The sequence below is a fragment of the Perissodus microlepis genome, chromosome 2 (assembly GCF_051167445.1).
Source record: "Perissodus microlepis isolate ML-2025 ecotype Zambia chromosome 2, ASM5116744v1, whole genome shotgun sequence".
Taxonomy (NCBI): domain Eukaryota; kingdom Metazoa; phylum Chordata; class Actinopteri; order Cichliformes; family Cichlidae; genus Perissodus; species Perissodus microlepis.
This window is the reverse complement of record NC_140462.1, coordinates 17,368,404-17,392,010: the sequence shown is the minus strand read 5'-3', so window position 1 is coordinate 17,392,010 and position 23,607 is coordinate 17,368,404. Positions and strand designations below refer to the sequence as shown.

The 23,607-nt window shown below is 40.4% G+C and overlaps 1 protein-coding gene across 7 annotated transcripts in view; it reads right to left on the bottom strand.

Moving 5' to 3' along the window:
• Positions 1–11,851, bottom strand: part of pcdh19 (protocadherin 19) — a 52,167-nt gene extending 40,316 nt beyond the window's left edge. Inside the window, exons 1-2 of one of the 7 annotated variants that reach the window (XM_084951430.1) lie at positions 8,504–11,851; positions 5,859–5,991 (exon numbers count right to left, since the gene is read on the bottom strand). In XM_084951430.1, coding sequence (XP_084807556.1) covers positions 5,859–5,991; positions 8,504–10,650 — 2,280 coding nt within the window. In that variant the 5' untranslated portion in view covers positions 10,651–11,851. Of the gene's footprint in view, positions 1–5,642; positions 5,992–8,503 lie in introns of all 7 variants that reach the window. The other 6 variants (XM_084951403.1, XM_084951438.1, XM_084951447.1 and 3 more) reach the window with 6 other exon arrangements.
• Between the last annotated feature and the right edge of the window lie 11,756 nt (positions 11,852–23,607).

The window sequence follows — 23,607 nt, the reverse complement described above, 5'->3', positions numbered from 1 at the left end:
TGGAATGACCACTTTAAACATCTCAGTAAATCACTGGTGATGGTACATTTGCACACCTCTATTGTCCTCCTCGTGTTGCAGGGTTTCCACTTGAGAAAACAAAATGTGGCATATTTGTGTCAGAGAGCATAATTTGAAAAATACAAAAAAAAAACAACACCAGAGGAAACTCATTTAAATGGGTAATTACGTCCACGAAGCATCGCTTGCAGGATTTAACAAGGTGCGTAATGAGGGTCCCCTTCCCCAGCGATAAACGTCATCGCCATGTCCATTTTCTTCACTTTACTTTGCCATTTCTCATTTAGGGGTGGACCTATCAATGTACGAACCCAGTGCTGTCATACCTCTTTTAGCTGACTGAAATTAGCATATGACTACAACCATTACCTAACTATTTTTGTTTCACAAAAACCCCTTTGATTAAAGGATTTAGGAAAAAAAAGCAAAATTAAAGTGTATCTTCCTCAAATTAAGTAAAATGATCTCAAAAGATTGAGGAACAATTACGTAGATATGCTTTTACTTTTCTAGCTCCAAGTAACTGTGTGCGTGCAATCTTCTGACACGTACTTGTGCCTCTTACAGTACGCAGTTATTTGACTCGAGATTTTTAACTACTGAATGAATTTGACACGCCTTAAAGGATTGATTTTAAAAGACCGTCGAGATTTAAAGGAAAGATATCGAGTGGTGCAAAACTCAAAACACCATCGTTCGTCTGTGCCACGGAGCACATTCACAAGTCCACAAATGTAATCATAATATTTGTGTTTTCAAGGGGGAAGAGCATCTTGTACATGCAATAAAGAAGTGACATGATTGCTATCTGTATCGCGGTTAACACGATTTGGGCAATAAAATCTCTTCCTAATGCAGTATTTTAGACAGAAAAATAACATGTTTCAGGCTGCAGCAGTACAGGTTGAAGAAAATCATTGACATTCTATAAATAGATATCACCCCCCTTTTCCCTCCCACTCTGTCTCAACTCGATTTTTCAGGCTTTACCATTTTTCTACAGTATAACTCCCTCTGTACAATCTTTACAAGTCACATGTGGTTAAGGATACATGCAGTGACATGTGTACATCAGATGCTGTCACTTGTGTGTTTTGACTCTTAAACTCTTTTGGCTGGATGCTCTGATCCTGACGATAGGGCGGCAACCCGGCGGAGCTGGATGCTTCTGACTGGCTGCCTGGGGTTGTTATGTCATTTCATTGTAGCTTTGCGACATCGAGAATGACACGCAGTGATGGGGTGTTGCGGGTTAGGGTCAAGGCTATAAAAACCTAACCAAGCGTAAAACTAGCACTAGTTGTACATGAACTGAAAACCATCTTGCTGAGTAATGCTGCTCTGTCAGCTACAGCTTGACCAGTTTGGCGAATTAATTACAATCAGATATAAGAGGCCACTAAGCAAATCGCATCACACTTTTAATTTCCTTTGACAGATGCTGCTTTATTTCACTTTATAAACACTGACACTTGAAAAGCACAAGATTTCTGAAGTCTCTACCTTACAAATAACCTCTCTAAATAATTAACAGGTTCAACTGCCACTCAATCAGTGAGCTTCTGAGGCTTTTGTAGATGAAACGATTCTTTTTCAAACGGTCTGAAAATAGGAGACGTTAAAGAATGTAACATACCCCACCCAAGTCTTCCAACGCATCAAATAAATAAATAAATAAATGAAATAAAATGCAAGATCAAGGTGTTATGTATCCCTCCCCTTATTGAACGACATCTGTATAACTGTCATTTTCTCTTTCCTAACATGATTAGTCTTTGACAAACTATTCAGAGTTGCAGAGGTATATCTGTGACCAGAACTAGACACCAGTAAATTTGTGACACCAGAACTGTCCTGTGAGATCAAACACTAAACATGACACTAAAATAAAAACATTTTAGCAACATTTCCACGCGCGGGCAGTACACGACACTAAAAGTGTACTTTAAATGCAAAATTCACAGCATTGTTTGATTATTGAAAATGTTGAAATATGCTTCTCACTCCTCCTTCTCTGAGATTTCTGAGTCAGTCATAATGATGTAAATGATAATGTCACAGCCCATATTTCAAATAAATGTGACACTCCATAAGAAATATTGTGTGTGCCTGTGTATTCATGAGTACATGTGTGGGGGGAGATTGGCAGTTTCAACAGATGTGTAGTATGCACTGACAGCATGACATCTATTTTGCATGCTCAATATGACACGTCTGAATGCTCCCATGCATATTGTCCTGATGTGAAGTGATAGCAAGGGATATGCATCCTCGCTGGAACCACTCCCTGTTGTCTTTCCTACATCAATATCAAAATGTCTTCCTTACTAACGGGAAAAACAGCAAGACAGATACGCAGATCTCTTTCCAGTTCTCTTTCTTTTTTTTCTTATTTAGCATACTTTGATTGACTGCGAGTGCAAACGCAAAAGGTACTTTTTTTTCTCGTTATATAACTAAAACTTGGACAGTGTATTTGAAGGGGTGTGGTGGGCATATGGATTGCTGGGTTGTTGGATGACTGCTTCTGTTATCAATCAATTTATCCTGTTAAACATACTTTTGACCGAATGCATTTTACACTGTGTAACACAATGTCAAATCACTTTTTTTTTTCTTCAATTTTACACATCACCTTGTTCTGATAAATCCTCCCTACAAAAAAAAAATCTCTTACCTGAATGAGGCTAATCGATGAAGTAAGAAAACTCATTTTCCTGCTATACTCATTATCTGGAATCACAGGTGTGAGGAGCCTTAGCACACATTACAAATTCAAAAACACATTCTAGCCAAAGGCTATTTCTTTACTGTATAATTGTCTCCCCCACCAAGTGATTCACTATAATTAAGCCATGGAAGACAGCTCTATTCTCCTGTGAGCATTCATATTAGTGCTACTACAGGCAGGTCTAACAAACATCTCACAGCTGATGCTTTTCAAAACAATGGACAGTAATGTTTAGGGATGTATATGGATGATATACTGGTCCACATTCTCACGAGGGAGAATACAATATACACAATGCAACTACAGGTATGAGGCCTTTGGGGAGACCTGTCACTGTTATCTTGGCAAAGTCTGCTGTAGGTGTGTGTGTGTGTGTGTGTGTGTGCGCCAGCATGCTTTGTCTAACGCAGGAAAAGCTCGATTCCAGCTGCTCTGACATAAGCAGGATTCTCGCTGCCCCACATGAACTAACAATAGAGGAGAACTTTCTATTGATCAAAAGCATAAATTACAAACAGATACAAGCCCATATCCTGTTTCCCTCCATTAACAAACCAAATTTGACAAGGTTCTGATGGCTGATAATTTTAAACTACACGTTTGGAAAATAAACAAATGCAGCAACATCACTGTGCCGTGGTGTAAAAACAAAAGGCTCTTCTGCCAAGGATAAATGAATCGTGGATAATTACGAGGTTGCCCTCAGGATGAAAACAATTTTTGGGGACAAAGCAGCCTTAGTAATCACAACAGTGCAGCCACTCGTGTGTCCTAGCCAGTCAATGGGATATGGGTTGAGGACTTGTGGAGTCAAGTGGTTTCAAGCCCAAGCTTTCTCATTGTAACAAAGCAATTAACAGTCATTCCACTGCTGTTTGTTTGTGCTATAAATGGCATTGTAATTATACCAAAACATTTTTTTTTTAATTTAAGAGTAACATTTGTGCATCCTGTATAGCCTCTGTCTCTTGAAAGTGTCACAATGGGGAGCCAAGAAAACAGTGACAACTGTCATTGTGCTGGGTTATCTGTTGGGGGACAAGGCATGCTCTTGATACTGTTTTCTTTACTTAGTGAATCTCACACACACACTCTCTTTTCTCGGTCCAGAAAATGTGCAAATGTCGGGTCAAAGAGATGTTTGTCAACATCTAGTGGAAGAAGGAGAGAGAGGGAAGCTGCATGCTAAACAGCCCCAGCCTCTATTAGGCCAACCAACTGCCTCCAAGAAAATGAGAAAACGTGGTCAAGGCTCAGACACCTGGCACTAAGACTCAATATTCACCCTGGCTCACTCCTTATCTCTTTATCTGGCCTCACACAGCTCTATCAAGACAACTCTAAGCTTTGCATATGGAATCATCAAAATCAATCTTTCTCCTTACTTGCTCCCTCTCCCCTTTTTCATTAGGTGAAACAAATAAAGGGTGTCCTGATCCTGCGGCAAACGTGCTTTTATTGGATGCTTCAGCCAAAGAGACAGGATGCTGTTCAAGTTTTTGTTTTTTACCAGGTTAGTGGATATCTTGTTGTAGATTTCTTTTTTGAGAGAGAGAGAGAGAAAGGGTTGTGTTGACCTGCATAGCACTGCCTACCAGCTGCCACAATCGCAGCAAACTGGTCACTTCATGTACCTGCTGAATCCCACACCTCTGCCTCCACTGACACAACTACATTTTTCATTTTTTCCACCTGTGTTATTCACGCAGTCACTTGGAACCAGCTCAGACAGGCTCAGTAAATCAGCATGCCTGTAAGTAGGTCTCATTGACCTCTCACAATCCATTGGTGCCTGGATCTTTCAGGATCATCCAGTCAATATATCAATATCAATCTTGTGTTCCTTGTTTTAAGACCCCCTACCCCAACCTTCTCCTCACTAGAATGTCAAATGGAGACTGTAACCATCATTTACAAGGGTGTGTGTGTGTGTGTGTGTGTATATGTGGAGCTTGCCACTAATATGAGTGGGTGTGGTAAATACTCTGATAATGATACAAGTACACACACATACAAATCTAAATGTCCCCTTCTGCCATGGGATTGAGGAGAAGTGGGTCATGAAGAGAAAAAGAAAGGTTGATGAAAGAATCCAATAGATGAGTTCATACATACAAAAAAGATCTATAAACTAAGGATCAGCTGGTCGGCATACACCTGTCAGCTTGAATAGCCTTTCAAGTCAGACCTTCACTGCTCTGCTGGAGCCATGCATGGTGTGTCAGGGTAATTCAATGGCTGGCTGTGCAGAGCAGCCATGCGGTAATGCTGTAGCCAAATGGACGACATACTGATTTAAGCAATGATTATTCTTTCTGTTAGCACCTGAAATGCTGTGAGGTAGAGGTGATTAGCCAGGTCAATACATCTGGCAGGTGGACAAACTCCTGTTTTTTTTTTGCAATTGCTCAGCACATAGAAATAAAAAAAGAAAACAAGTGGAGTAAGAGATGCCAAATAATCCACTTTGTTAGGCCTCCAACTTCTGCTTGGCAAAGCACTCTCATCAAAGGACAGCTTCAGTGCCTCAGCACCTTAAAATGCCTTGAAGGATTCCTCTCAGATCGACTGACATATTGCCATTTCAGTGGCTCAGCTTTTCCATCAATAATAGACCAACATTTCACTGGCACTGTATTCTTTGGTACAGTGGAATGCTACATATCCCTGGACCTTTTTTTTTTTTTTAGATATTTTTGCCCACATATACCTGTTATTTATTATCACGCAAACTAAATACTAAAATTACAAAAGTAACAATTTCTTTGTTTCTTCTAAACCATTGCATTTAATCACAGGAATCAGTTTCAAATTTAAAATGTATTCTAAAGTAATAGCCAAAGCAGCCCAGCCAAGGATCAAGAACAGAGCACAGTGGATTTTATCTCACCTCTGGCAGTGGCATGCCGTTGATGATGAGGTCAGGCTGCTGCTGGTGACCCTGCCCTGTGAACGGGTGCTGATAGCCATGGTTGGGAGCTGCATTGCGTGAGTTCTGGTTCTCCACGTTGAGGAAGGTGCTCTCAGAGCGCCTGCAGCCCAGCGGCAGGGTCTGCTGGTGGTAGTCGAAGTAGTTGAGCGAGGAGGTGAGAGATGAGCAACTCACCACATTCATCTTGTCTGTCTCTTCAACGTCTCGGGGCACCAGGCGGATGTCGTTCTTGCTCAGCTTCTTCTTTTTGCTGGACTTCTTCTGGTTGCCGTATGAGTACTCCGCGACCCTGCGCAAGTAGAAGAAACTGAACAGACTCAATAAAGCAGTGTTCTGCCTTCCCCCTCCCCTGCCCATATGGTCAAAAAGTTTCCCCACCATGCTAACTAGGACACTGTTCAACCATGGGATAATTGCCCTTTTCCAAAGGTGGAGCAGCGCACGTAAGTGACCTTCCACTCGAAGCTTGCAGTGGAGCTGTTATCCCTTGTTTGTTTGCATTTGCATGCTCAACAATTGACATGTCACAAACAGGCAGACAATATGCAAACATGCCAAAACCACAGAAGCACAGCAAAAAGAGCACACTGATACCGAGCAGCATCGGCAGTATATATGCAATCACATTCAAAGCACACATCCCACACTAATTCCATTTTTTCTTTCATTATCAAGGGAGCCCACTAGCAACACGGAGTGCAGGAGAACTGCAGATTCAAATTCATTTAGCTGCTCTCAGTGGCTGCTGCAAACTTGAACTGAGTATTTTGACTTTAACGAGAGCAAATGAGCAACACAGCCATGTTTTATCAAAGGATTCTCAGACTGGGGGAAATATCCATTCTTCACACAGCCTTGCAGTTTTCCACAGGAGAACAGATGCTAAATACTCTGCAGTGATCAGTGCAACCCTCACTAGAGACATATTCAAGAAAATATGTGATCCTTTTTACCACCTGCATTACCTCAAAGACTGGAAAGGGTCATTTTTAACCTTATGGCATGGGGGATATGGTTTGTTTCCCATGATAATTTGATAACAAAACTATAGCTGCCAATGAAATGTAATTACCTGAATGTATCCGATCCTTTCTGATGTCAAACATGTCTCTGCTTTACTAGGCCTTACTGACCTCTGTTCTTCTCTAAAAGGCAGCGCTTATCCTCTATCATTCCTAAAATCACACTGACTAAGAAGGTGCACCACTGTAGTTTGTCCTTTTCATTTTTTCCTTTTTTTCTTTCAGATTGCATCTTGAAACAACCCCTATTCTGCTCCTCCTTGATTCAGAGGAAAGAAAATGGGCAGCTGCAAGGGTAGAAAATGCTTCATCGCTGTTTCATTTATCATTTTAACATGTTTTCTTTCTACTTTGTGCCCACAATGAAATCTGGGAGGGAAAATCTTCAGAGTCAGAAAGACTGACAGAGGACAAGCAATAAATTGGAGACAACTGCTCCTCATATTCGAGGTGGCGACTGAGAAGCAGAGCACATCAGTGCTGATTAAAGCACCCAGCAGGGATAGTGTCGCACACTCGGAGAGCAAAGTACTGGGAGCAGTTCTGAATTTTGAATTTATTGTTGTTTATCATTGGGTTTTTTTTCTCTGAAGAAAATGTACAACTGACATTAAAAAAATGTGAGAAATGTTTCTGTCAAGATGTCAATAAATAGATTTCCCTGTATTTCCAAACAGGCTCAAATAAAAACACGTTTATAAAATTTTTCCAGGAGATATTAGTGTCTCTTGTTAACAATTAAAAAAAGGGGTCGACTGTGATGGAGACATAGTTTGGGATTATATTTTCCCCTTAGAACTCTCTAGTCCAAGTCCAATCTTTGCAATTAAGAGTGTTGAAACACGCCTGTGATCATTTCAAGGGAACATTTTTTATACATATATGTACATAATTTGTAATTAACGGTTAAAAAAAACAACAACAATTATTCTTAAGTCGGTTCTCACGTTTTCATGACCACTACTGCTTAAAAAAATTAAGTAACTTTAAATCAACAAAATAATGTTTGGAGCAAAATATGATTATAGCTTCAGGTTAAATTCTCAAATCCAATCTATATGTAAATTTAGTGGTAATGTGGCACGGGGAAATCAAAGCCAGAACTGATGTTCAGACTGATGAACACAACAGAATATCCGCTATGCAAGTTCAGGAACACAATAATCTGCTCCTTTCCATGAAGCAGTCTTCATAGTTAATGAGTGGGATATGACTTACATACTCTCATAGAATCTAAACTGTTTTTGTTTTCATATTATATTTATATTTACATTATTATACTTTTTGTAGAGAAAGGCAGAGGGGAGCCTGAATGATCCTTGAGGACTATCCATAATCACACTAGATTAAAGCTGATAACAGCCAATCAGCCACGGTGGAGGTTAAATAATAAATGTCTGGGTCTGCTATTGAGCCAGTGGGGCGTTAATTGTCCGGCAACACATCCGCAAATTGAACATGACAGTTGAACCGTCATATTTATGAGTCAATTGGTTACAATGAAAGAATTAAATCCATCAATCATGTTCCGCTAACACGGAACAGTGGGCCTTAGCGAATGTTTCTGATTTAATGCAGTAGAGATTATTTAGATATAACTCAATTTCAGCTGTGGAAAGAAATCTGCTGTCCTCAGATTAGAAGCCTTTACATGCTGCATAACAAAAGCAATGCACTGACAACTGACAGGTTCAAGCGTAACTGCGAACACACAAAATCTCTCTCTCTCTCTCTCCCTCTTGCATACACAAATCTATACATCCATAGACACAAGCACGCACAGGCTTTAATCAGTACCTGCAGTTGTACGTCCGGATCTCCTTGTTATCCCTCTTGCACTTGACCGCCACAAAAATCATGGTGATAAACAGGATAGCTGCGATAGAGCCCAAGGCGATGATGAAGATGAGAGACAAGTTGACAGGTCCTATAGACTCCTGCGCACTGAGGTCTGGAGAGAGGTACACCACTATATAGGCCGAAGAGGACAGGGAGGGCTTGCCGTGATCCCTCGCCACAACTGTGATTTCGTAGGTGGATTTGGCGTTTTCTCCAAACATTTTGGTGGAGCGTATCTCTCCGTTCACCTGGTCGATTTCAAAGAAAGTCCTGTCTCCCTCTGAGATAGTGTAGGTCAGCCGCCCGTTCTCCCCCTCATCATAGTCGTCAGCTTTAATTTGGGTCACCATGTAACCCTTAGCAGCGTTTCTTGGGATAGAAACTTCCGCTGTGCCATTAACCAGCGGAGGGTTTGTCATAACAGGTGTGTTGTCGTTGACATCCAACACGACGATGCGCACTGTTGCGTTACTTGATAAAGACGGATTGCCGTTGTCTCTGGCCAGCACTTTGAAATCAAAAGTCCTAGTGTATTCATGATCAAACGACCTCATTGAATAAATGCGGCCTGATGGGTTTATGCTGACATATGTGTTTACATCCATGTGCTTAATCTCACCAGGGACTATTGAGTATGAAACTGTGCCATTCATCCCCAGATCAGGGTCTTCAGCTGATACTGTTAGCAGGCATGAGCCAGGGAGGTTGTTTTCCATCACCATCTCTTGATAATGTGGCTTAAGAAAGTGGGGAGGGTTGTCGTTTTCATCTGTGACTTTTACTACCAACGACTTTGTGGCGCGTAAAGGGGGGATGCCACTGTCCTCTGCTTGGATGGTCAGGTTGTATGTGTCCTTTTGCTCTCTGTCCAGCCTGCCATCAACAAGTATAGTGGAAAAGCTCTCATATTCTTGTAGTCTGAACGGAACATTACCCTGCAGCCTGCACTGCACTTTGCCGTTTGCCCCAGAATCCTTATCTGACACCCTTACCAGCGCAATGACATATCCACGCTGCGCGTTCTCACTAACTTCCACCATCTCTGTGTTCAGTGAGAGTAAACTGATGACAGGTGGATTATCGTTAGTATCCATCACATTCACGGTGACTTTGCAGTGGGCTGGGATAGAGTTTGGACCTAGATCTTTGGCTTGGACGTCGATTTCATATATTTGCGTCGTTTCATAATCCAAATCACCAATGACAGTGATAACCCCGGTTCTGGGGTCAATTTTGAAAGCATCCCTCGTTTTCTCGGTGACGTAACTGTTGAACGAGTACAAGACCTCTCCATTAGTGCCTTCGTCGGGATCCGTTGCATTCAAGTCTATGACTAATGAATTACGGGGGGAATTCTCCATCACATTAACTGTATACACTGGCTCGTCAAAAACGGGGTTGTTATCATTAGAATCAATTACTTTAATATTTAACTGGACCGCACCTATCTTTGGTGGGTCTCCTCCATCTTCTGCGCTGATTTCATATGTATAGTGGGACTGAGTTTCCCTGTCTAACGATTTTTGCACAACAAGCTCAGCAATTTTCGACCCATCCCCTCTGGTCTTTATTTCTAGTCCGAAAAGCTCATTTGGAGTGATAGAATATGATTGCACTCCAAAGATCCCCGAGTCCGGATCGCTTGCCCCCTCTAGGGGAAACCTGGTACCAGGGGAAGCATTCTCAGAAATTTCTATGTCAATGTGGCTCGTAGGGAATCTGGGTGCGTTATCGTTCAAATCCTCAATTTCAACTTTGATGACACAGATCTCCATAGAGTTTGACATCACTTCTAGGGATATAATGCACTTTGGGTTTTGTCGACAAAATACGTCCCGATCTATTTTCTGTTGGGCTGTAAGAATTCCTGCTGGACTCAGTTCAACATATCCAGGATGTGAATTGGATATGACCCTCAAGTACGGGGGCTGCGGTGCAATCTGAAATCCTTGCTTTAGTGCGTCGTTTGTCACGTTTCCTATCACTGACCCGGCCCTCATTTCCTCGTTTATTCCATACTTTAAATTGATAACAGCTTCAGTCCCGACCCAAAAAAGGAGGAACACAGCAGTTAATTGTATTAATTCCATCTCCTTCGTTTGCATTGTACCTGTTGACTTTTCCTGTGCCTAACAAAGACCTTGATAATTACGCACAGAGGTACACGTCAGAGACAACTGGAAAAATTATGCAAATTAACCATCTCATTAAAATGTCCAAAAAGTGTCTGAGTGATGAAAATCTCCTATGTATGCAAATTATATCTAGGTGTGAAAGCTAAAATTCTAACAAGTGCCTTAGCCTATTTCACTCTCCACAGGCAGGGAACATCCTCTGGTCTACTGCAGCGGACGAAACACTGGGGACGACAGATCTGTGAAAACATGCTGAATCTTCTCACAGTACTGATTTAGTCGAATAAATCCGTGCTGCTCTTATCAAGCGGCAAAGTGGTCTTACACATGACTCGTGCGATGAACCGTCCATTTTCAAGTGGTCTGGAACTAGAAATAAATGTTCGGACTGCATAGACACAAAATTCCTTTGAGTAAGTCCACAATTTAAAAAAAAAAATCTTCTTTGTTGATAAAGTAAAGGAGCTTAAAAGTCCGTGTTAGGTTTTCAGCCTTTATCCCAGTCAATATTTAAGTCGCATTTTGAATAAACATCTTGTTTTGTGCAATTTAATACAGGCAGTGATCAAATTTCCTTATCGATAGACAGCTATAGGCTTTTAAACTGCACAATTGATGAAAAAAAATAAAATAAAATAAAATAAAGAATCAGCAGTCGCAAAATTATTCAACAGCCTAAATCCGGATAGCTTTGCTTAAAAAAGAGGGTGCAATTGCAGGAATGTCTCATCACATCACTCAAGTCCCGATTACCTTTTTATTTCCAGCAGATTTAGTCTTTCGTCCCCTCCGTAAGTCTTCAAGCTTTTACTTACTAATTGATTTCCTTCTGTGTCAGTTGGAAAAGGCTTCACATATCCCGATTATTAGTCCATGCAACACAGAAAAAAAAATCCGATGAAAATGTAGCCAAAAGCCTGTGGGAGGAAACCTTGTCAGTGCACTACTGTATGTTCAAAACGCATTTCATGTTTAGCTGCAGCAAACTGAAGCACAGTCGCCTATATCCAGCCTGGTTGAGGCAGAAAAAAAGAAATCACTACTCGTTGCCAGAAGGCTGTCTAGTTGACTCCAACTAGCGCTCCTCTCGCTTCACTGGTGCACACTGGCGAACTCTCAGCTCCGAGGCGAGCGCTCGGTCTGAGGACCCGCAATCCCCTCAGCCAATCAGGGGTTACACGGGAGGGCTGGAGCTGCTGGTGGGTGGGGCAAAGTACAGCAATGAAACGCGGCCAACTACCTGTTCTCCTGCAGATGGACGACTCGATGGGCAATTACATCGTACACGCCGAAACACGAAGCTGAGTATTAGATGATCGTTAGAATACGGTTCCAAATGTAGGGTCTGGGGACTCATGGGGGTCTTTGAAAAGACTCCCACGAATGCCACAGACAAGAGTAACAGACTAATTTCTTCCAGCAGAAGCGGAGAAGAGAACCCGCGGATAAGTTTTCACAGATTTGTCCTTGCGTTCCTTTCTACTGTTGTGCTCCATTAAATGTAACAAGTCATATTTTACTATACAGATCTTCAACAGGAGAATACTCGCTCTTGTTTTTGACTTTTGTTAGAGACAAGAGGTGATACGTCAAGGTGTGGTCACCTCCGTGCCAGAGCAGACATCGAAACTACTCGGCAGTGTTTACTGTTGGCTTATACTGCATATTTTAGAGTCAGCCACGGCCCGCTGATCTATAGCCCACAACCGTTGCAAGTGCACGCATCGTGTTGCATCATTTAGACCCTAGACGTGGCTGTCATGCATTTAATGTTCTGAACTTCAGCAACACCGAGCACCACGGTGAGGCAATTTCCAATAATGAACAAATATTATAGGCCTAGATGATGGCTTCCATGTAACAACAAGCTGGGGGGAAATCTTGCCACGGGCCAAATCAATAGTAACTCAGATTTATATATAATAAAAAGAAATTCGAAAAAATTCGAAAGCTTTTACCCCACGAACGGTCACAGCCAGTTGTCTGTTTCATACCTCCTTGATGCTAGCGTTGTTGTATTTTTTATTATCGCTATTAGTTCATTATTTTTGTTAAATACTTTGTAATGAACACGAGAACCATAGAAAGCCTACAACAGAGTGTTTTTAATTATAGAGATAATGATTTTTATTACGCCATTTAATGGCTGTAAATATTAAACCTTTTGTTAATAAGGTCGATAATGAGTTGGGTTCACCGTGACCTCCATCCTACCTACAGCTAATGGTCATAATGTAACAACACATTCAAGGCGCCCGTTGTGCCATCTCCACAATGGGTAATTGACATTATGGCTCCATCTAATGTGACCAGTTTACCACCATTAAATCTCAGCCAACACAAGCAGGAAAACTATGGCAAGAAAAAAAGGATTGAATATGAAGTTGCTTTAGTCGTTCTGCACATATTGCAGACTGTCATCGCCCTCCTTGAAATCTCACTCTTTTCATTCAGATGGAAGCGACACTCGCTTACAGCCGGCCCTTTGCACACAGACACGCACGCACACCTCCTCCCATGCAGCCAGGCTGCTTGCCTGACTCTAACCGGCGCTCAGCCGCCATCACATCCTGTCTAGGGCTGGCAGATTTCAAAGTCACAAGGGTGACACCTAGCGTCCGCAGCCTCCGCTCGATTCTGTTATTCCAGCTTGTCCATTTTACCCCCAGACTGTTTCACCCCCACGAAAAACAAATAACGTGCCACAAGAATAACAATGAAGCACATCGGCAAATCAATTCCCTGTCTTTATTGGAACAGAAGTCTAGAGTTTGACCACAATTAATATTCTGACCAGGAGGAGAATTAGTTCTGAGCCATATCCAATCATTGTTATCAATATAGGGTTGTTGAACTGTATATGGAAAGGAGAATACGGTCGTTGTTTTGCAATGTAAAGATGTAATTTACCAAATTCATTTATGTTTCTATTCACATCAAAAGCTTCAGCTGTGTCCGTTTAATAAAAACTCAATCTACAGCAGCTTCACTGAGCCTGATTTTGTGTACTATCTTGACCAAAAACCATTCAGAATACATGAATATGAAAGTGTACATTACTGTATCTCCCGCACCAAAACAGAACAAATTTTTGTCCTTAGAAGTTTAGAATTACTATCAGCTCCATATTTTTTAAATGTTGAGATTAAGAAAAAAAATAAGTTACACTATCTCCTTAAAGAACCACTTGATGTTTAAGCGATTCAGATGCCCTAATGTCTTAATGGACGTTTAAATTTCTCTTGCATAAAGAAATCACATTTTGACAAAAAAATCAAGTGTGACCAACTTGTTTGCTTTGCTGCAACACTTTTAAGACGTGTTGCAATTGTACAAAGACAGTGCCAGTAGAATATTTAAGCTCATACATTGTTAATGTTGAGTTAAACAACCTTAGGCAATGGCAAGGGACTTCTTTTCTCCTCGGGGCTTTCTGATCACTGTATGTGCAAAACAGTGGAGAGGACGCTTTGTATTTCTGTCAGTCTGAGGTTATGATGCAGAGGCTTGTACTGTAAGTAAAAAAGAGAGAAAAGTTCTTCACAAAAACTGTCAATTAAAGTAATGAGCAACTTAAAACTGCTGCTTTGATTGTTCACATATATGGTGGAAAGTGGGTGAGCAACAGTTTGCAATAAATGAAGATGGACTTCTGTTATTGAATCTTGTGTGTTTTTTGGGTGTGTTTTTTAGGTGTTAAGACACTGAGTTACTAATTGCAAAAGGGATTGAGTTCTGCCATCAACCCAGTACAGTAAGGTTAAAAAAAACCTTAAGTATGAAAATTTTCTGATTTGAAGAGCTGCAGTATGTGGCGAGGGCTAAGAGGTTAAAAATGTTGGAAATGTTTCTCACCCTTCAGTTGAGTGCTGTGTGAATAAACGCAACAGCACTGCCTCGAGCAGCAGGGTAGATCATAAACTACAGCAGTAATTTAGCCACAATGTATTTCTTTCTCTCAGAAAGCGATGGCATGTTTCATTTATGAGCTACAATCTACCTCAATATACTTCCTGCTGTTGACGTACCTTTGTGTCTTTTATTGATTTTACAGCTACATTAAAATCCTTAAATTTTCTGTTGTGGGTGAGTGATGATGCATTGTCTGTTTTAACATTAGTGTTTGGTTTTTCTTTAACCACAACAATTACTTGAAGAGAAGAACTTATTGTGAGAAAGTAAAGTAATGTGTTTACTTGTCCACCGATTCATTAAACTGTCAGTCAGTCAGGCTCAGGACCACACATAATATTCCAGCCTCAGTTCTCTTTTACACCACGTTACAGTCTATTTAACTCTGAAACAACATATGATATATTTACCATAAAAAAATATATTATACATCAAAATAGGAAAGAGATAATCAGTACATTTCAACACCTAACAGAAAAGATAGAAAACTATGCCCTTATTTGAGTCGTGACACATCTGTGTCACAGTTTAAACTCACGCAGCATTTATTCTTGATAGAAACTATTCACCACGAACTGCACTGAGTGTTTCATTTTATATTGGCTATTAATAGGTTTGTGATTCGGAAGAAAATTCAGTCTTTTTAACCAAAATATCATTTTCTTTTTTTAAAATCTAATATACATTTATTTCCTCACATGTATGTAGCGCCGTGTTGTGTGTGAATTAAAGCTGGGTGGAGATTAATTCTTTAACCTGAAGTCTGAAGGCAGAGCAGTCTTAAATCCAAGGGAATTTCACAACCTCACATCAGTTTTGAGTTTATTTGAAGCATTTGTGGTGGGAAGCTTGAACCAGTCCACACAGAGAATGACTGATTTTATTTCATAACCTTTTTTTCTCCTCTGCTGCCAAGGAATGGCACAGATCTATAGTCTGTCCCTGCTGCTTGCTGGGAAAGGAATATCTAAGCTTCTCTGACAGATGCTGGCATTATCACCTCGATGTCCTGCCCAGCATTGGATCTTCGCCCATGCACAGCAATGGACTTACAGGAGTGACCATAGGACAGCAGAGACAGTGGTACATCGATTCAGACTGGGCAAGATGGCCATGCTTATTTTGGCTGGAGCTGAGGATGATGTTATTATTATGGTCCTCACCCATACGGCTTCTCAAAAAAATTGATTCCTCCTGAGCACCCCTTGCCAGAGGCATAAAAAGGAAGGGGAACTGACAAGCTTAATCTATGGACCTCTCGTCAATGACGATATGCCCTCCACTCCATTCCACACTGTGCCTGTCCATGATACATCAATTAGTATCAACTCTCACCATCCATCTGAGTGTTCACACAGTCCCTTGGGCACACCAACATGGCTGTGTGCACAATGCAACAGCAAAATGGATGTGTTTTCTGCTTTTCAGCAACTTTTTTTTGTCTGAAATGCTGGTGGCTGATGTGAGACTTTTAATTGAATCGCATTTTGAATCCGGAGTTTACCAAAGCATTGGTATGGGACCCAAAAGTGGCAGATTACAGTGGCTGCAGCTTTGTTTTATGTCATTCATTCTGTTACCACTCAATACCATTTCCCTCCCTCCCAGTCACTTCTCTGCAAATCAGTGAGTGGATATAAAATGCAAGTATTTCTATAGCATCATACTTTCCTCTCTTATTTGCTGGAGTGTTGGCATATAGCCGAAAAAAAAAACTTGGATTTGTGACTTTCACTGACAAACATTTCGGGCACAAACATTTCCTCATTCTTTAAGAGCTGGTGTTAATGTTCACAGATCTGATCTTATGCCTTCCTGTGAATGTCCAATGCTTCATTGAATAGCCTCCATCAGGTTTAATGGAAATACAGCTGTTTCCTTGCTTTGCTCAATACAAGCAGAAAATGGATTCAGATGGCCGTGCATTAGAATGGATACGGTCCTTGTTATATACAGATGCAAATGAATGAAAGAATTGTTGAATGTGGCTGTTTGAAGTTGTAGGGTTGGTTGGTGGGGCTCCGGATCATCAAAAGCGGCATCAATTTAATATGCAGTTTGTTGATGTTTAAACAATTAATAATTTGTAACCCAATGACCCATTTGCTTCTGAATGAAACATATTTAAGAGAAGCTTATTCTATTTATGCATAATTGGTTTAGCTATTTATGCTGTTAGATGGCAATTAACAGACTTTGTGTAGAATCCTCTCATGTTTGGAGCCAAATGTGCTCTCGTGGTTTCTATTTGAACGTCTGTATGATAAATAACAGTTTAAATGCTTTTTTGTTCAAGTGGAATTACAGTTTTAGAACATCAGCAATTCGTTGTATTCAATTATGTTTGAGTCTGTTCTTATTGTAAAATTACTGTATAGTCCGATGAAGTGAAATATAAACAATTTGTTGTCATTCTAGTTTACTTGATAATTTTTTCCTCTTTTAAAATTTTGAATGTAGCCCAACAGGTTGGATAATAAAGGAATATGCTTGTGTAAACTTTAGAACAGTTAATGAAATGAAGGATAAAATCTGAAAAATATAAAGTACAGGGCATATAGTTAATTGTTTTCCATCTATTGATTTTCTCATTTCTGTCTGTTGGAAATCCATTTAGAAAAAAGCAGGATATACTTTACCGACCATTTTTAGCCTTACATCAGTCATGATATCTGCCATTATAGTAGCATTTCTCCAAAATCAACAAAATGCTTCTTTTTAACATTTTTCTTTTTCCCTTGACAAGCATTGACCTCTACCTATTCTTTAAAACATTTCTGTATTGGGAAATCAAGTATTTTAGAGCTATGAATGCTTTAGGCAACCTGAGCCGGTAAAGAAATACTCTTTTCGTCAGTGTGCTTTGGACCAAATCTGCCTTATTGATTAAAAATTCTAGAGCTTCATGTTTTTGAATCCTTGATCATTTGAATCATGATATTTAGCATCTCTTTCCTATTTCCATAGCATGAAGCACAATATGTGCAATCATGGGCACAATACCAAAAGATTTCCTTTTGATCTGATTACCACAGCGTGCAAAATCAGTTGTCTTTGTTAGGAGGTCTAGGCCTTTTCAAGGAGCAAAATACACACACACACACACACACACACACACACACACACACACACACACACACACACACACACATATATATATAGATATATATATAGATATAGATATATATAGATATATAAATAAAAAACAACAGAGACACACAAACCTAAGGCTTTGAATGGACAATAGACAGGATCTGTGAACACGTGTTCACGTGGTGTATGGTCAATTAGCTTTGTGCTACTGTGTTTATTCAGTGTCAGCTCTGATTAATAGGCACAACATGGTGGATAGAACACCTGAAAATAGTGTGTGGTGCCTGGGTGGAACGTTGTCGCCATCTGATACCATCTCAACAACATGGCACTTATCTCGTCGCCCCCCCCTCTTGGGGGTGTTTACAGCTATTTTCTCGTCAAGACAAATTAGTTTGGCTGCGTACCTTTTTTCACCCCCTCAGAGTGAAGCAGTGAACGGAGACGTCATGGTCACTAGGGTCTGGCTGTGATTCTGAATTAGTGCATGTGTGGTCGTGATTAGCTGCGTTTAATAGGTGGTGACATATGCCAGTGTTAAGTAAATGTGTTGATTGATCTTTGCATTCACTGCCTGGGGAGTCAAGAAGGGAAAAACATATTGCTGGGCTTTAAATTCCTCTCTAATCTGTCCATCTAATCTAATATCCAAAAATGTTTTGAGCTGCTGTGCCTGACTTAGCCGTGGTAATGCGTTAAATCCCGACTAGCCTTACTGGACTGCATGCTCTAAAATGCGACAATAAGGTTATATTCACAGATGAACACTTCCCTCCACAGCATGGCCACACTAACAAATAATCCTCTCTGCCTACCATTGCCTTGCTCTATCTTCAAAAGCCAATTAGCAAAACAGCTGCAGTGGTTTTCACTTAAGACAGAAACTTCTCACTTAAACAATTGTTGACTTCCTTTTGACAAAAAAGTATTTATTTATTTTTTTCATCAAATTACATTTCCTTTTTTTAGTGACCATGACAGTGCTGTTAGCAAACCCCAGTGGGTAAGCACAGTCACCCCTGCAGGCACCCATATGTTGTCTGTGTGATAGATGCAGTAGCACGCAGGAGGGTCATGTTTATTGCTTCTCGTAATGTGCCACCAGAGGACTTTGTCCTATCATTGTGCCAGTTTAACATGTTACACTTCACCACCCTAATACTGGGTTTGAGGAACATTTGATGGCACAGGGTACAGAAGGCTAGCCGCAAATTAGTAGGTTTGTTATTTCAACATTAGCTTGTCAACACCTCATCTTAATTTCACAGCTGAACCATATCTGAACCATATAAATGGAGACCTTGAACGCTTTGGCTGCTTGTGTTGAGGGGAGATAGGAGGTGAGAGTGTGTGTGGGTGTAACCGCACAGGCGCATTTGTGTCTATGCCACTATGTATGGATGTGAGTGTGTGTGCGTGTCAGCATGTGTCGAAAAGGCATTCTCCTCCTCAGAGACATGTGAATTCAAAATAACAGACACAGAGATAGAAATAGAGGAAGAGAGACAGCGAGAGTGAGCGAGAGAGAGAAAAAAATAATCTCATGCTATGTTATCCTGCAAAACCTGACAAACCACCCCCGAGACTGATCTGGCTTAGCATTCAGTGTGGTTAGGAGCTTGTTTGTGCTCCTATGATTGGAGCAGGCTGGCTAAGTTGGCTTCATAACAGTCCAGTCACAGTGGAGCCCCAGTGGAGTCATGCTGCCTGAGGATGGCGGGCCTGTCTCTATCTGACCACAGATATCAATAAAGGCAGCAGTGCAGTCCTCTGGGAGGCTGGACAGTCCAAAATTTCTTCCCTGAAGGAGGGTTATTAATTGTCTCGATGTTGTATGTGGTCTGCTTGCACAACATGCTTTTTTTGTTGAACATTTTGAATTCCAGGCATGTATCCCAGAATGCAATTAGTCCCCACCATTAGATCAAGCAACACATGTCTTCTTGCCTCGTGCCTGGTCTGGAATTATGGTGGGGGGGTGGGGGGGGGGGAGAAAGAAAAGAAAGAAATTAGTATGGAAATTAGCTGTCTTCAAAGCCTTTGGCGTTAAAGGTGGTGTAAGGTGCTACAGGAAGGTGGCAGTTCCCTTTGCAGATATCTGGGTAACAGAAAATGTAAGGATACAGAAGGACTGGCTTCCTTGGGAGACTCATATCCCCCTGTGCAAAGTGCGATTACTGAGATGGCACATGAAAGGCAGTTCATGCTGTTTAGTATACTTTAATTGTGCATTCAGTACAGAGTGGTCTGGGGTAGCAGATTGTATTTTAGCATCACACACCGACTTTTGATCCATAGAGGGTTGGAGGTTCTGAAGGTTTGTAATGTTGACCTAATGGAACCAAGCCCAGGCCTGAGAAATGAGTCTGGTTTGCATTCGCATCCTTCGCTCACTCTTTTTCCTGGTGTTATCGTTGGTGATAAACTAGCACAAATTCAAAATGCACTGCAGTAAACTGTGGGGTCTCCACAGCATCAGGAGATTTATTAAATTTTTTTTTTTTTAAATCCAATGGATTTAAACCATAAAATCAACACAGCAATTTATAAGTTTGAAAAAAAAAATCTGACAGCATGTTTGACATTTTAATTTGGTGTGTTAAATATGAGGTTGACACTTACAGAACACACACGGGAATAAATGGACATTGTTGATGAAAAAGTAAAACATTAAGCCATTAAGCTTGACAACCTTCTGGGGAGTGCAAAGAGGAGAGAAATGACAATAAATAAATAAAAAATAAACTGAACCCCCAATAGTTCCAAGGGAACATTAAAACTTTATTTAGAAAAATAAAGAAAATTGGCAAAACAGTTTTTCGACAATCAATTAATGAAGTCATTGTAGTTTAGACTTTTATGCATATTACTAAAACAGGGTTGGTGCCAGTTAATGCTCGAGATCAGTGTGGTTTTGAGATGTGATATAGTCTGTACTGAGCATTTTACTACAGTGAGGTAATGTGCTAAAAGTGTAATAGTGGCCCATCATTTGAAGCATGGGATGTTATGGTTCAGATATACGATAATTGTATGCTGTGCTTCAGCAACATTTTATAGTTTTATGGAGTAATGCTTGGTTGTTGACTTGTTTTCACAACCTCTTAGTAGCTTATAATGGAGTTAATGTTTGGGGTCATATGCTTATTTACACAAATTGAACTGAAGTGGATACAAATTCTTACTCTTATGTAGACAGTCAGTTCATTTGAGCAATAAAAGGTTGATCCCGCATGTTGTTTTTTAACAGCATCCAGCGTCACATTTGGATGCGCGCACATACACACTCAGACAAGCCCATGTAATAATGCACACCTTACAGTAAATACTGTAAACAAAGAGTCTATCAGCCTGAGAACTGAATTCAATTTTAACACTGCCCCCAGCTGAACTAGATCTCACACAGTTGAAATCAATCAGTTTCTTGCAAAAGTTAATGAAACATATTAGAACACAGGAGTCAAATCAATGAAAGTGTTTTCATGGAGGTGTCTTTCAGCGATTCACATTTCACAGCAGCGTTACAGTATGCCAGTATGCTAAACTTACTGGCATAATTAACCATAGACTAAGTTAATTAGTGAGTTAGGTTTAGGTTCAGTGGCCAGCAGCTAAGCTCTGTGCAGTGAAGTATTTCAACTTGTCAGCAACACTAAAGGTCATGAGGTGCACTTTTCAAAACATTCCCGCACTACTCAAAAACAGCAAATGGCTTTATCAATCCAATAATTGAAAGAAATAAAAAATTTAAAAAAAACCTCATATATTAGCATTTCTACTTAAATTATTTTATTTTATTTGACAAGTCAAACTTTTTATAGACTAAATCCACTGCTGCTTTTTCAATTACTGAAATTAGCTAAAACTTTAATACTTAATTCTAACTGGACCGTTTACAGAGTGGGTTTACAAAAGTGTCGGTATTTGTTTATTGTGTACTTACTTTCGGGCAAACAGGAGATATTGCAGCTGTCAGAAAAATTCTCATTCTTGCACTAACCACTGGGAGGCTGATGCCGGTATTTTTCTCCCTATCAAATGCTCGCTTTTATTGCCAGTATAATAAACGCATGCAGTACTACAAGAATAAAACTAGTACAGGTGAGTGATGTTCACAAATGGTGCTGCATGTTTGTAATGTTTTCTTATTGTTTTCTGCTTTCTTGTTATTGCTTTAATATTTCATTTCCCCCTTTATTATTTCGCCATATTTGCTATTTATGGAACAGGGGTGGTAATTCCACTGTTTTCATTTTCTTGCCGTCACTTGTTCTTTTCTCATTATGTATATTTGCGCTGGTTGAACAAGAAACTATTGAATACAGACTTCTGCCAGTGCAGCAGTCAACCAACAAAACACTATCAGTTACCTATTCATAGTGATACAATGCTAAACAATTCACCTTTGACTCAAAGTGCACAGTCTGCCCGGAATACTCATGTGCTATGCCCGCAACGCAGTGCACTTTCATATCAGCATAGAGAAGGGACCAGTTAATCCAGAGGGTTATGATAGGAAAGTTCTTCTTTATCCACCTTAAGATGATCCTGCTTTTGCAGTCCTGCGTGGCCCTGATAACAGGGAAAAGCTGAGGAGAGAAAAAGTACACGGGTATGCGTTGGATGTACATGCCGAGGTCTGCAAAGGGCCGTGATGGCTCGCCCACAAAAAGCATGGGGTTTTGTTACCTTTGTGTTCACTGAGGAACATAGCAGATGAGCACCAGGTTGTAGTTGTGACAGCAGTATAAACACATACTGATGGGGGAAGTTTAACAGTTTGACTACAGGAGATGTTTGAAGAAGTTGTTTTAGCCGCTCTGTTGTCGGGCAAGACTTAATAAGGTGGGCAGTAGTAAGAAAAATGGTTGGTGTGTGACAGTTGCAGAGTGCATAATTTAAAAGTACCCTGCGGTATTGCACAGGATCTTAGCAATGAACTGGAGGCTAGGAAGCAGAAAGGTGCAATCAAATGATCGAAGATTTCAACAATACACTATTTTTAAAAGTTTGAAAAACAGCAAAAGCATAAAACATTTCTGTTAGATGTCAAGCACAAACAAACTGAATATTTACAGACAGTGTTTGGGAGTGACTGGTTACATGTTGAGCTGCAAAATAAATGTCACTGTAATCAGTGTAAAATATTAGTCATTTAGTTGCCTTGCCCCTTTTTTTGCTTCAGCCTATTAATGTTAGGAGGGATTACAAGGAGCTGTCTCTGTTCACTCCTAAGCATGAGGTCAAATTTTGAGTGATGTTTTTTTCCCTCTCTGAATTTGCACTGCCTCTTATTTGCTAATCAAATCATTTATCTAAGGAACCACAGTCGGGTACGCCAGTGAAAAGTCAGCCACTCCAACATGTTGTTAGATAAAGAGTGCTAAAGATTCCACAATATTTTCCTTCTGAAATCACAAAAGCTCTAAAATTACTGAAAAAAAGGAAGTCTTCTAAGCGAAACACCTGAATAGCACTGCTACTATAATTAGAAAATAAACGAGCATCAAAGAGGGTGCGCTGCTGCTCTGCAACATACAAAATATTGTATTTCCAACATTTCATTTGCACAGTCAATGCTCAGGTCTCAGCGAGTTTTACCTCCACTGCTGCCATTCAGCGTTCACTCTCACAGTGCATTGATCCTCTTGGAACATAGCCAGAGTCCAAAGACCAAGAAGAAAACTGTTGAGTAGCAATTCCAGAGATGTCCCTCCTTTCTTTAAGAACTGCTGACATCATCTGCATCTCGTGACTTATATAGCTCTCATAAATTCAAATACATAGTTGGTTAAAACAAATGAATAAGGCGAAACAACTCAGGTGGAATACAAATAGCGAGGCTTTACAACCAAATCATGAAGCAGCTCCTGGGGAAGCAGGACACTTGAGTGCGGACATCTCTCTTGCTATCTCCTCCCT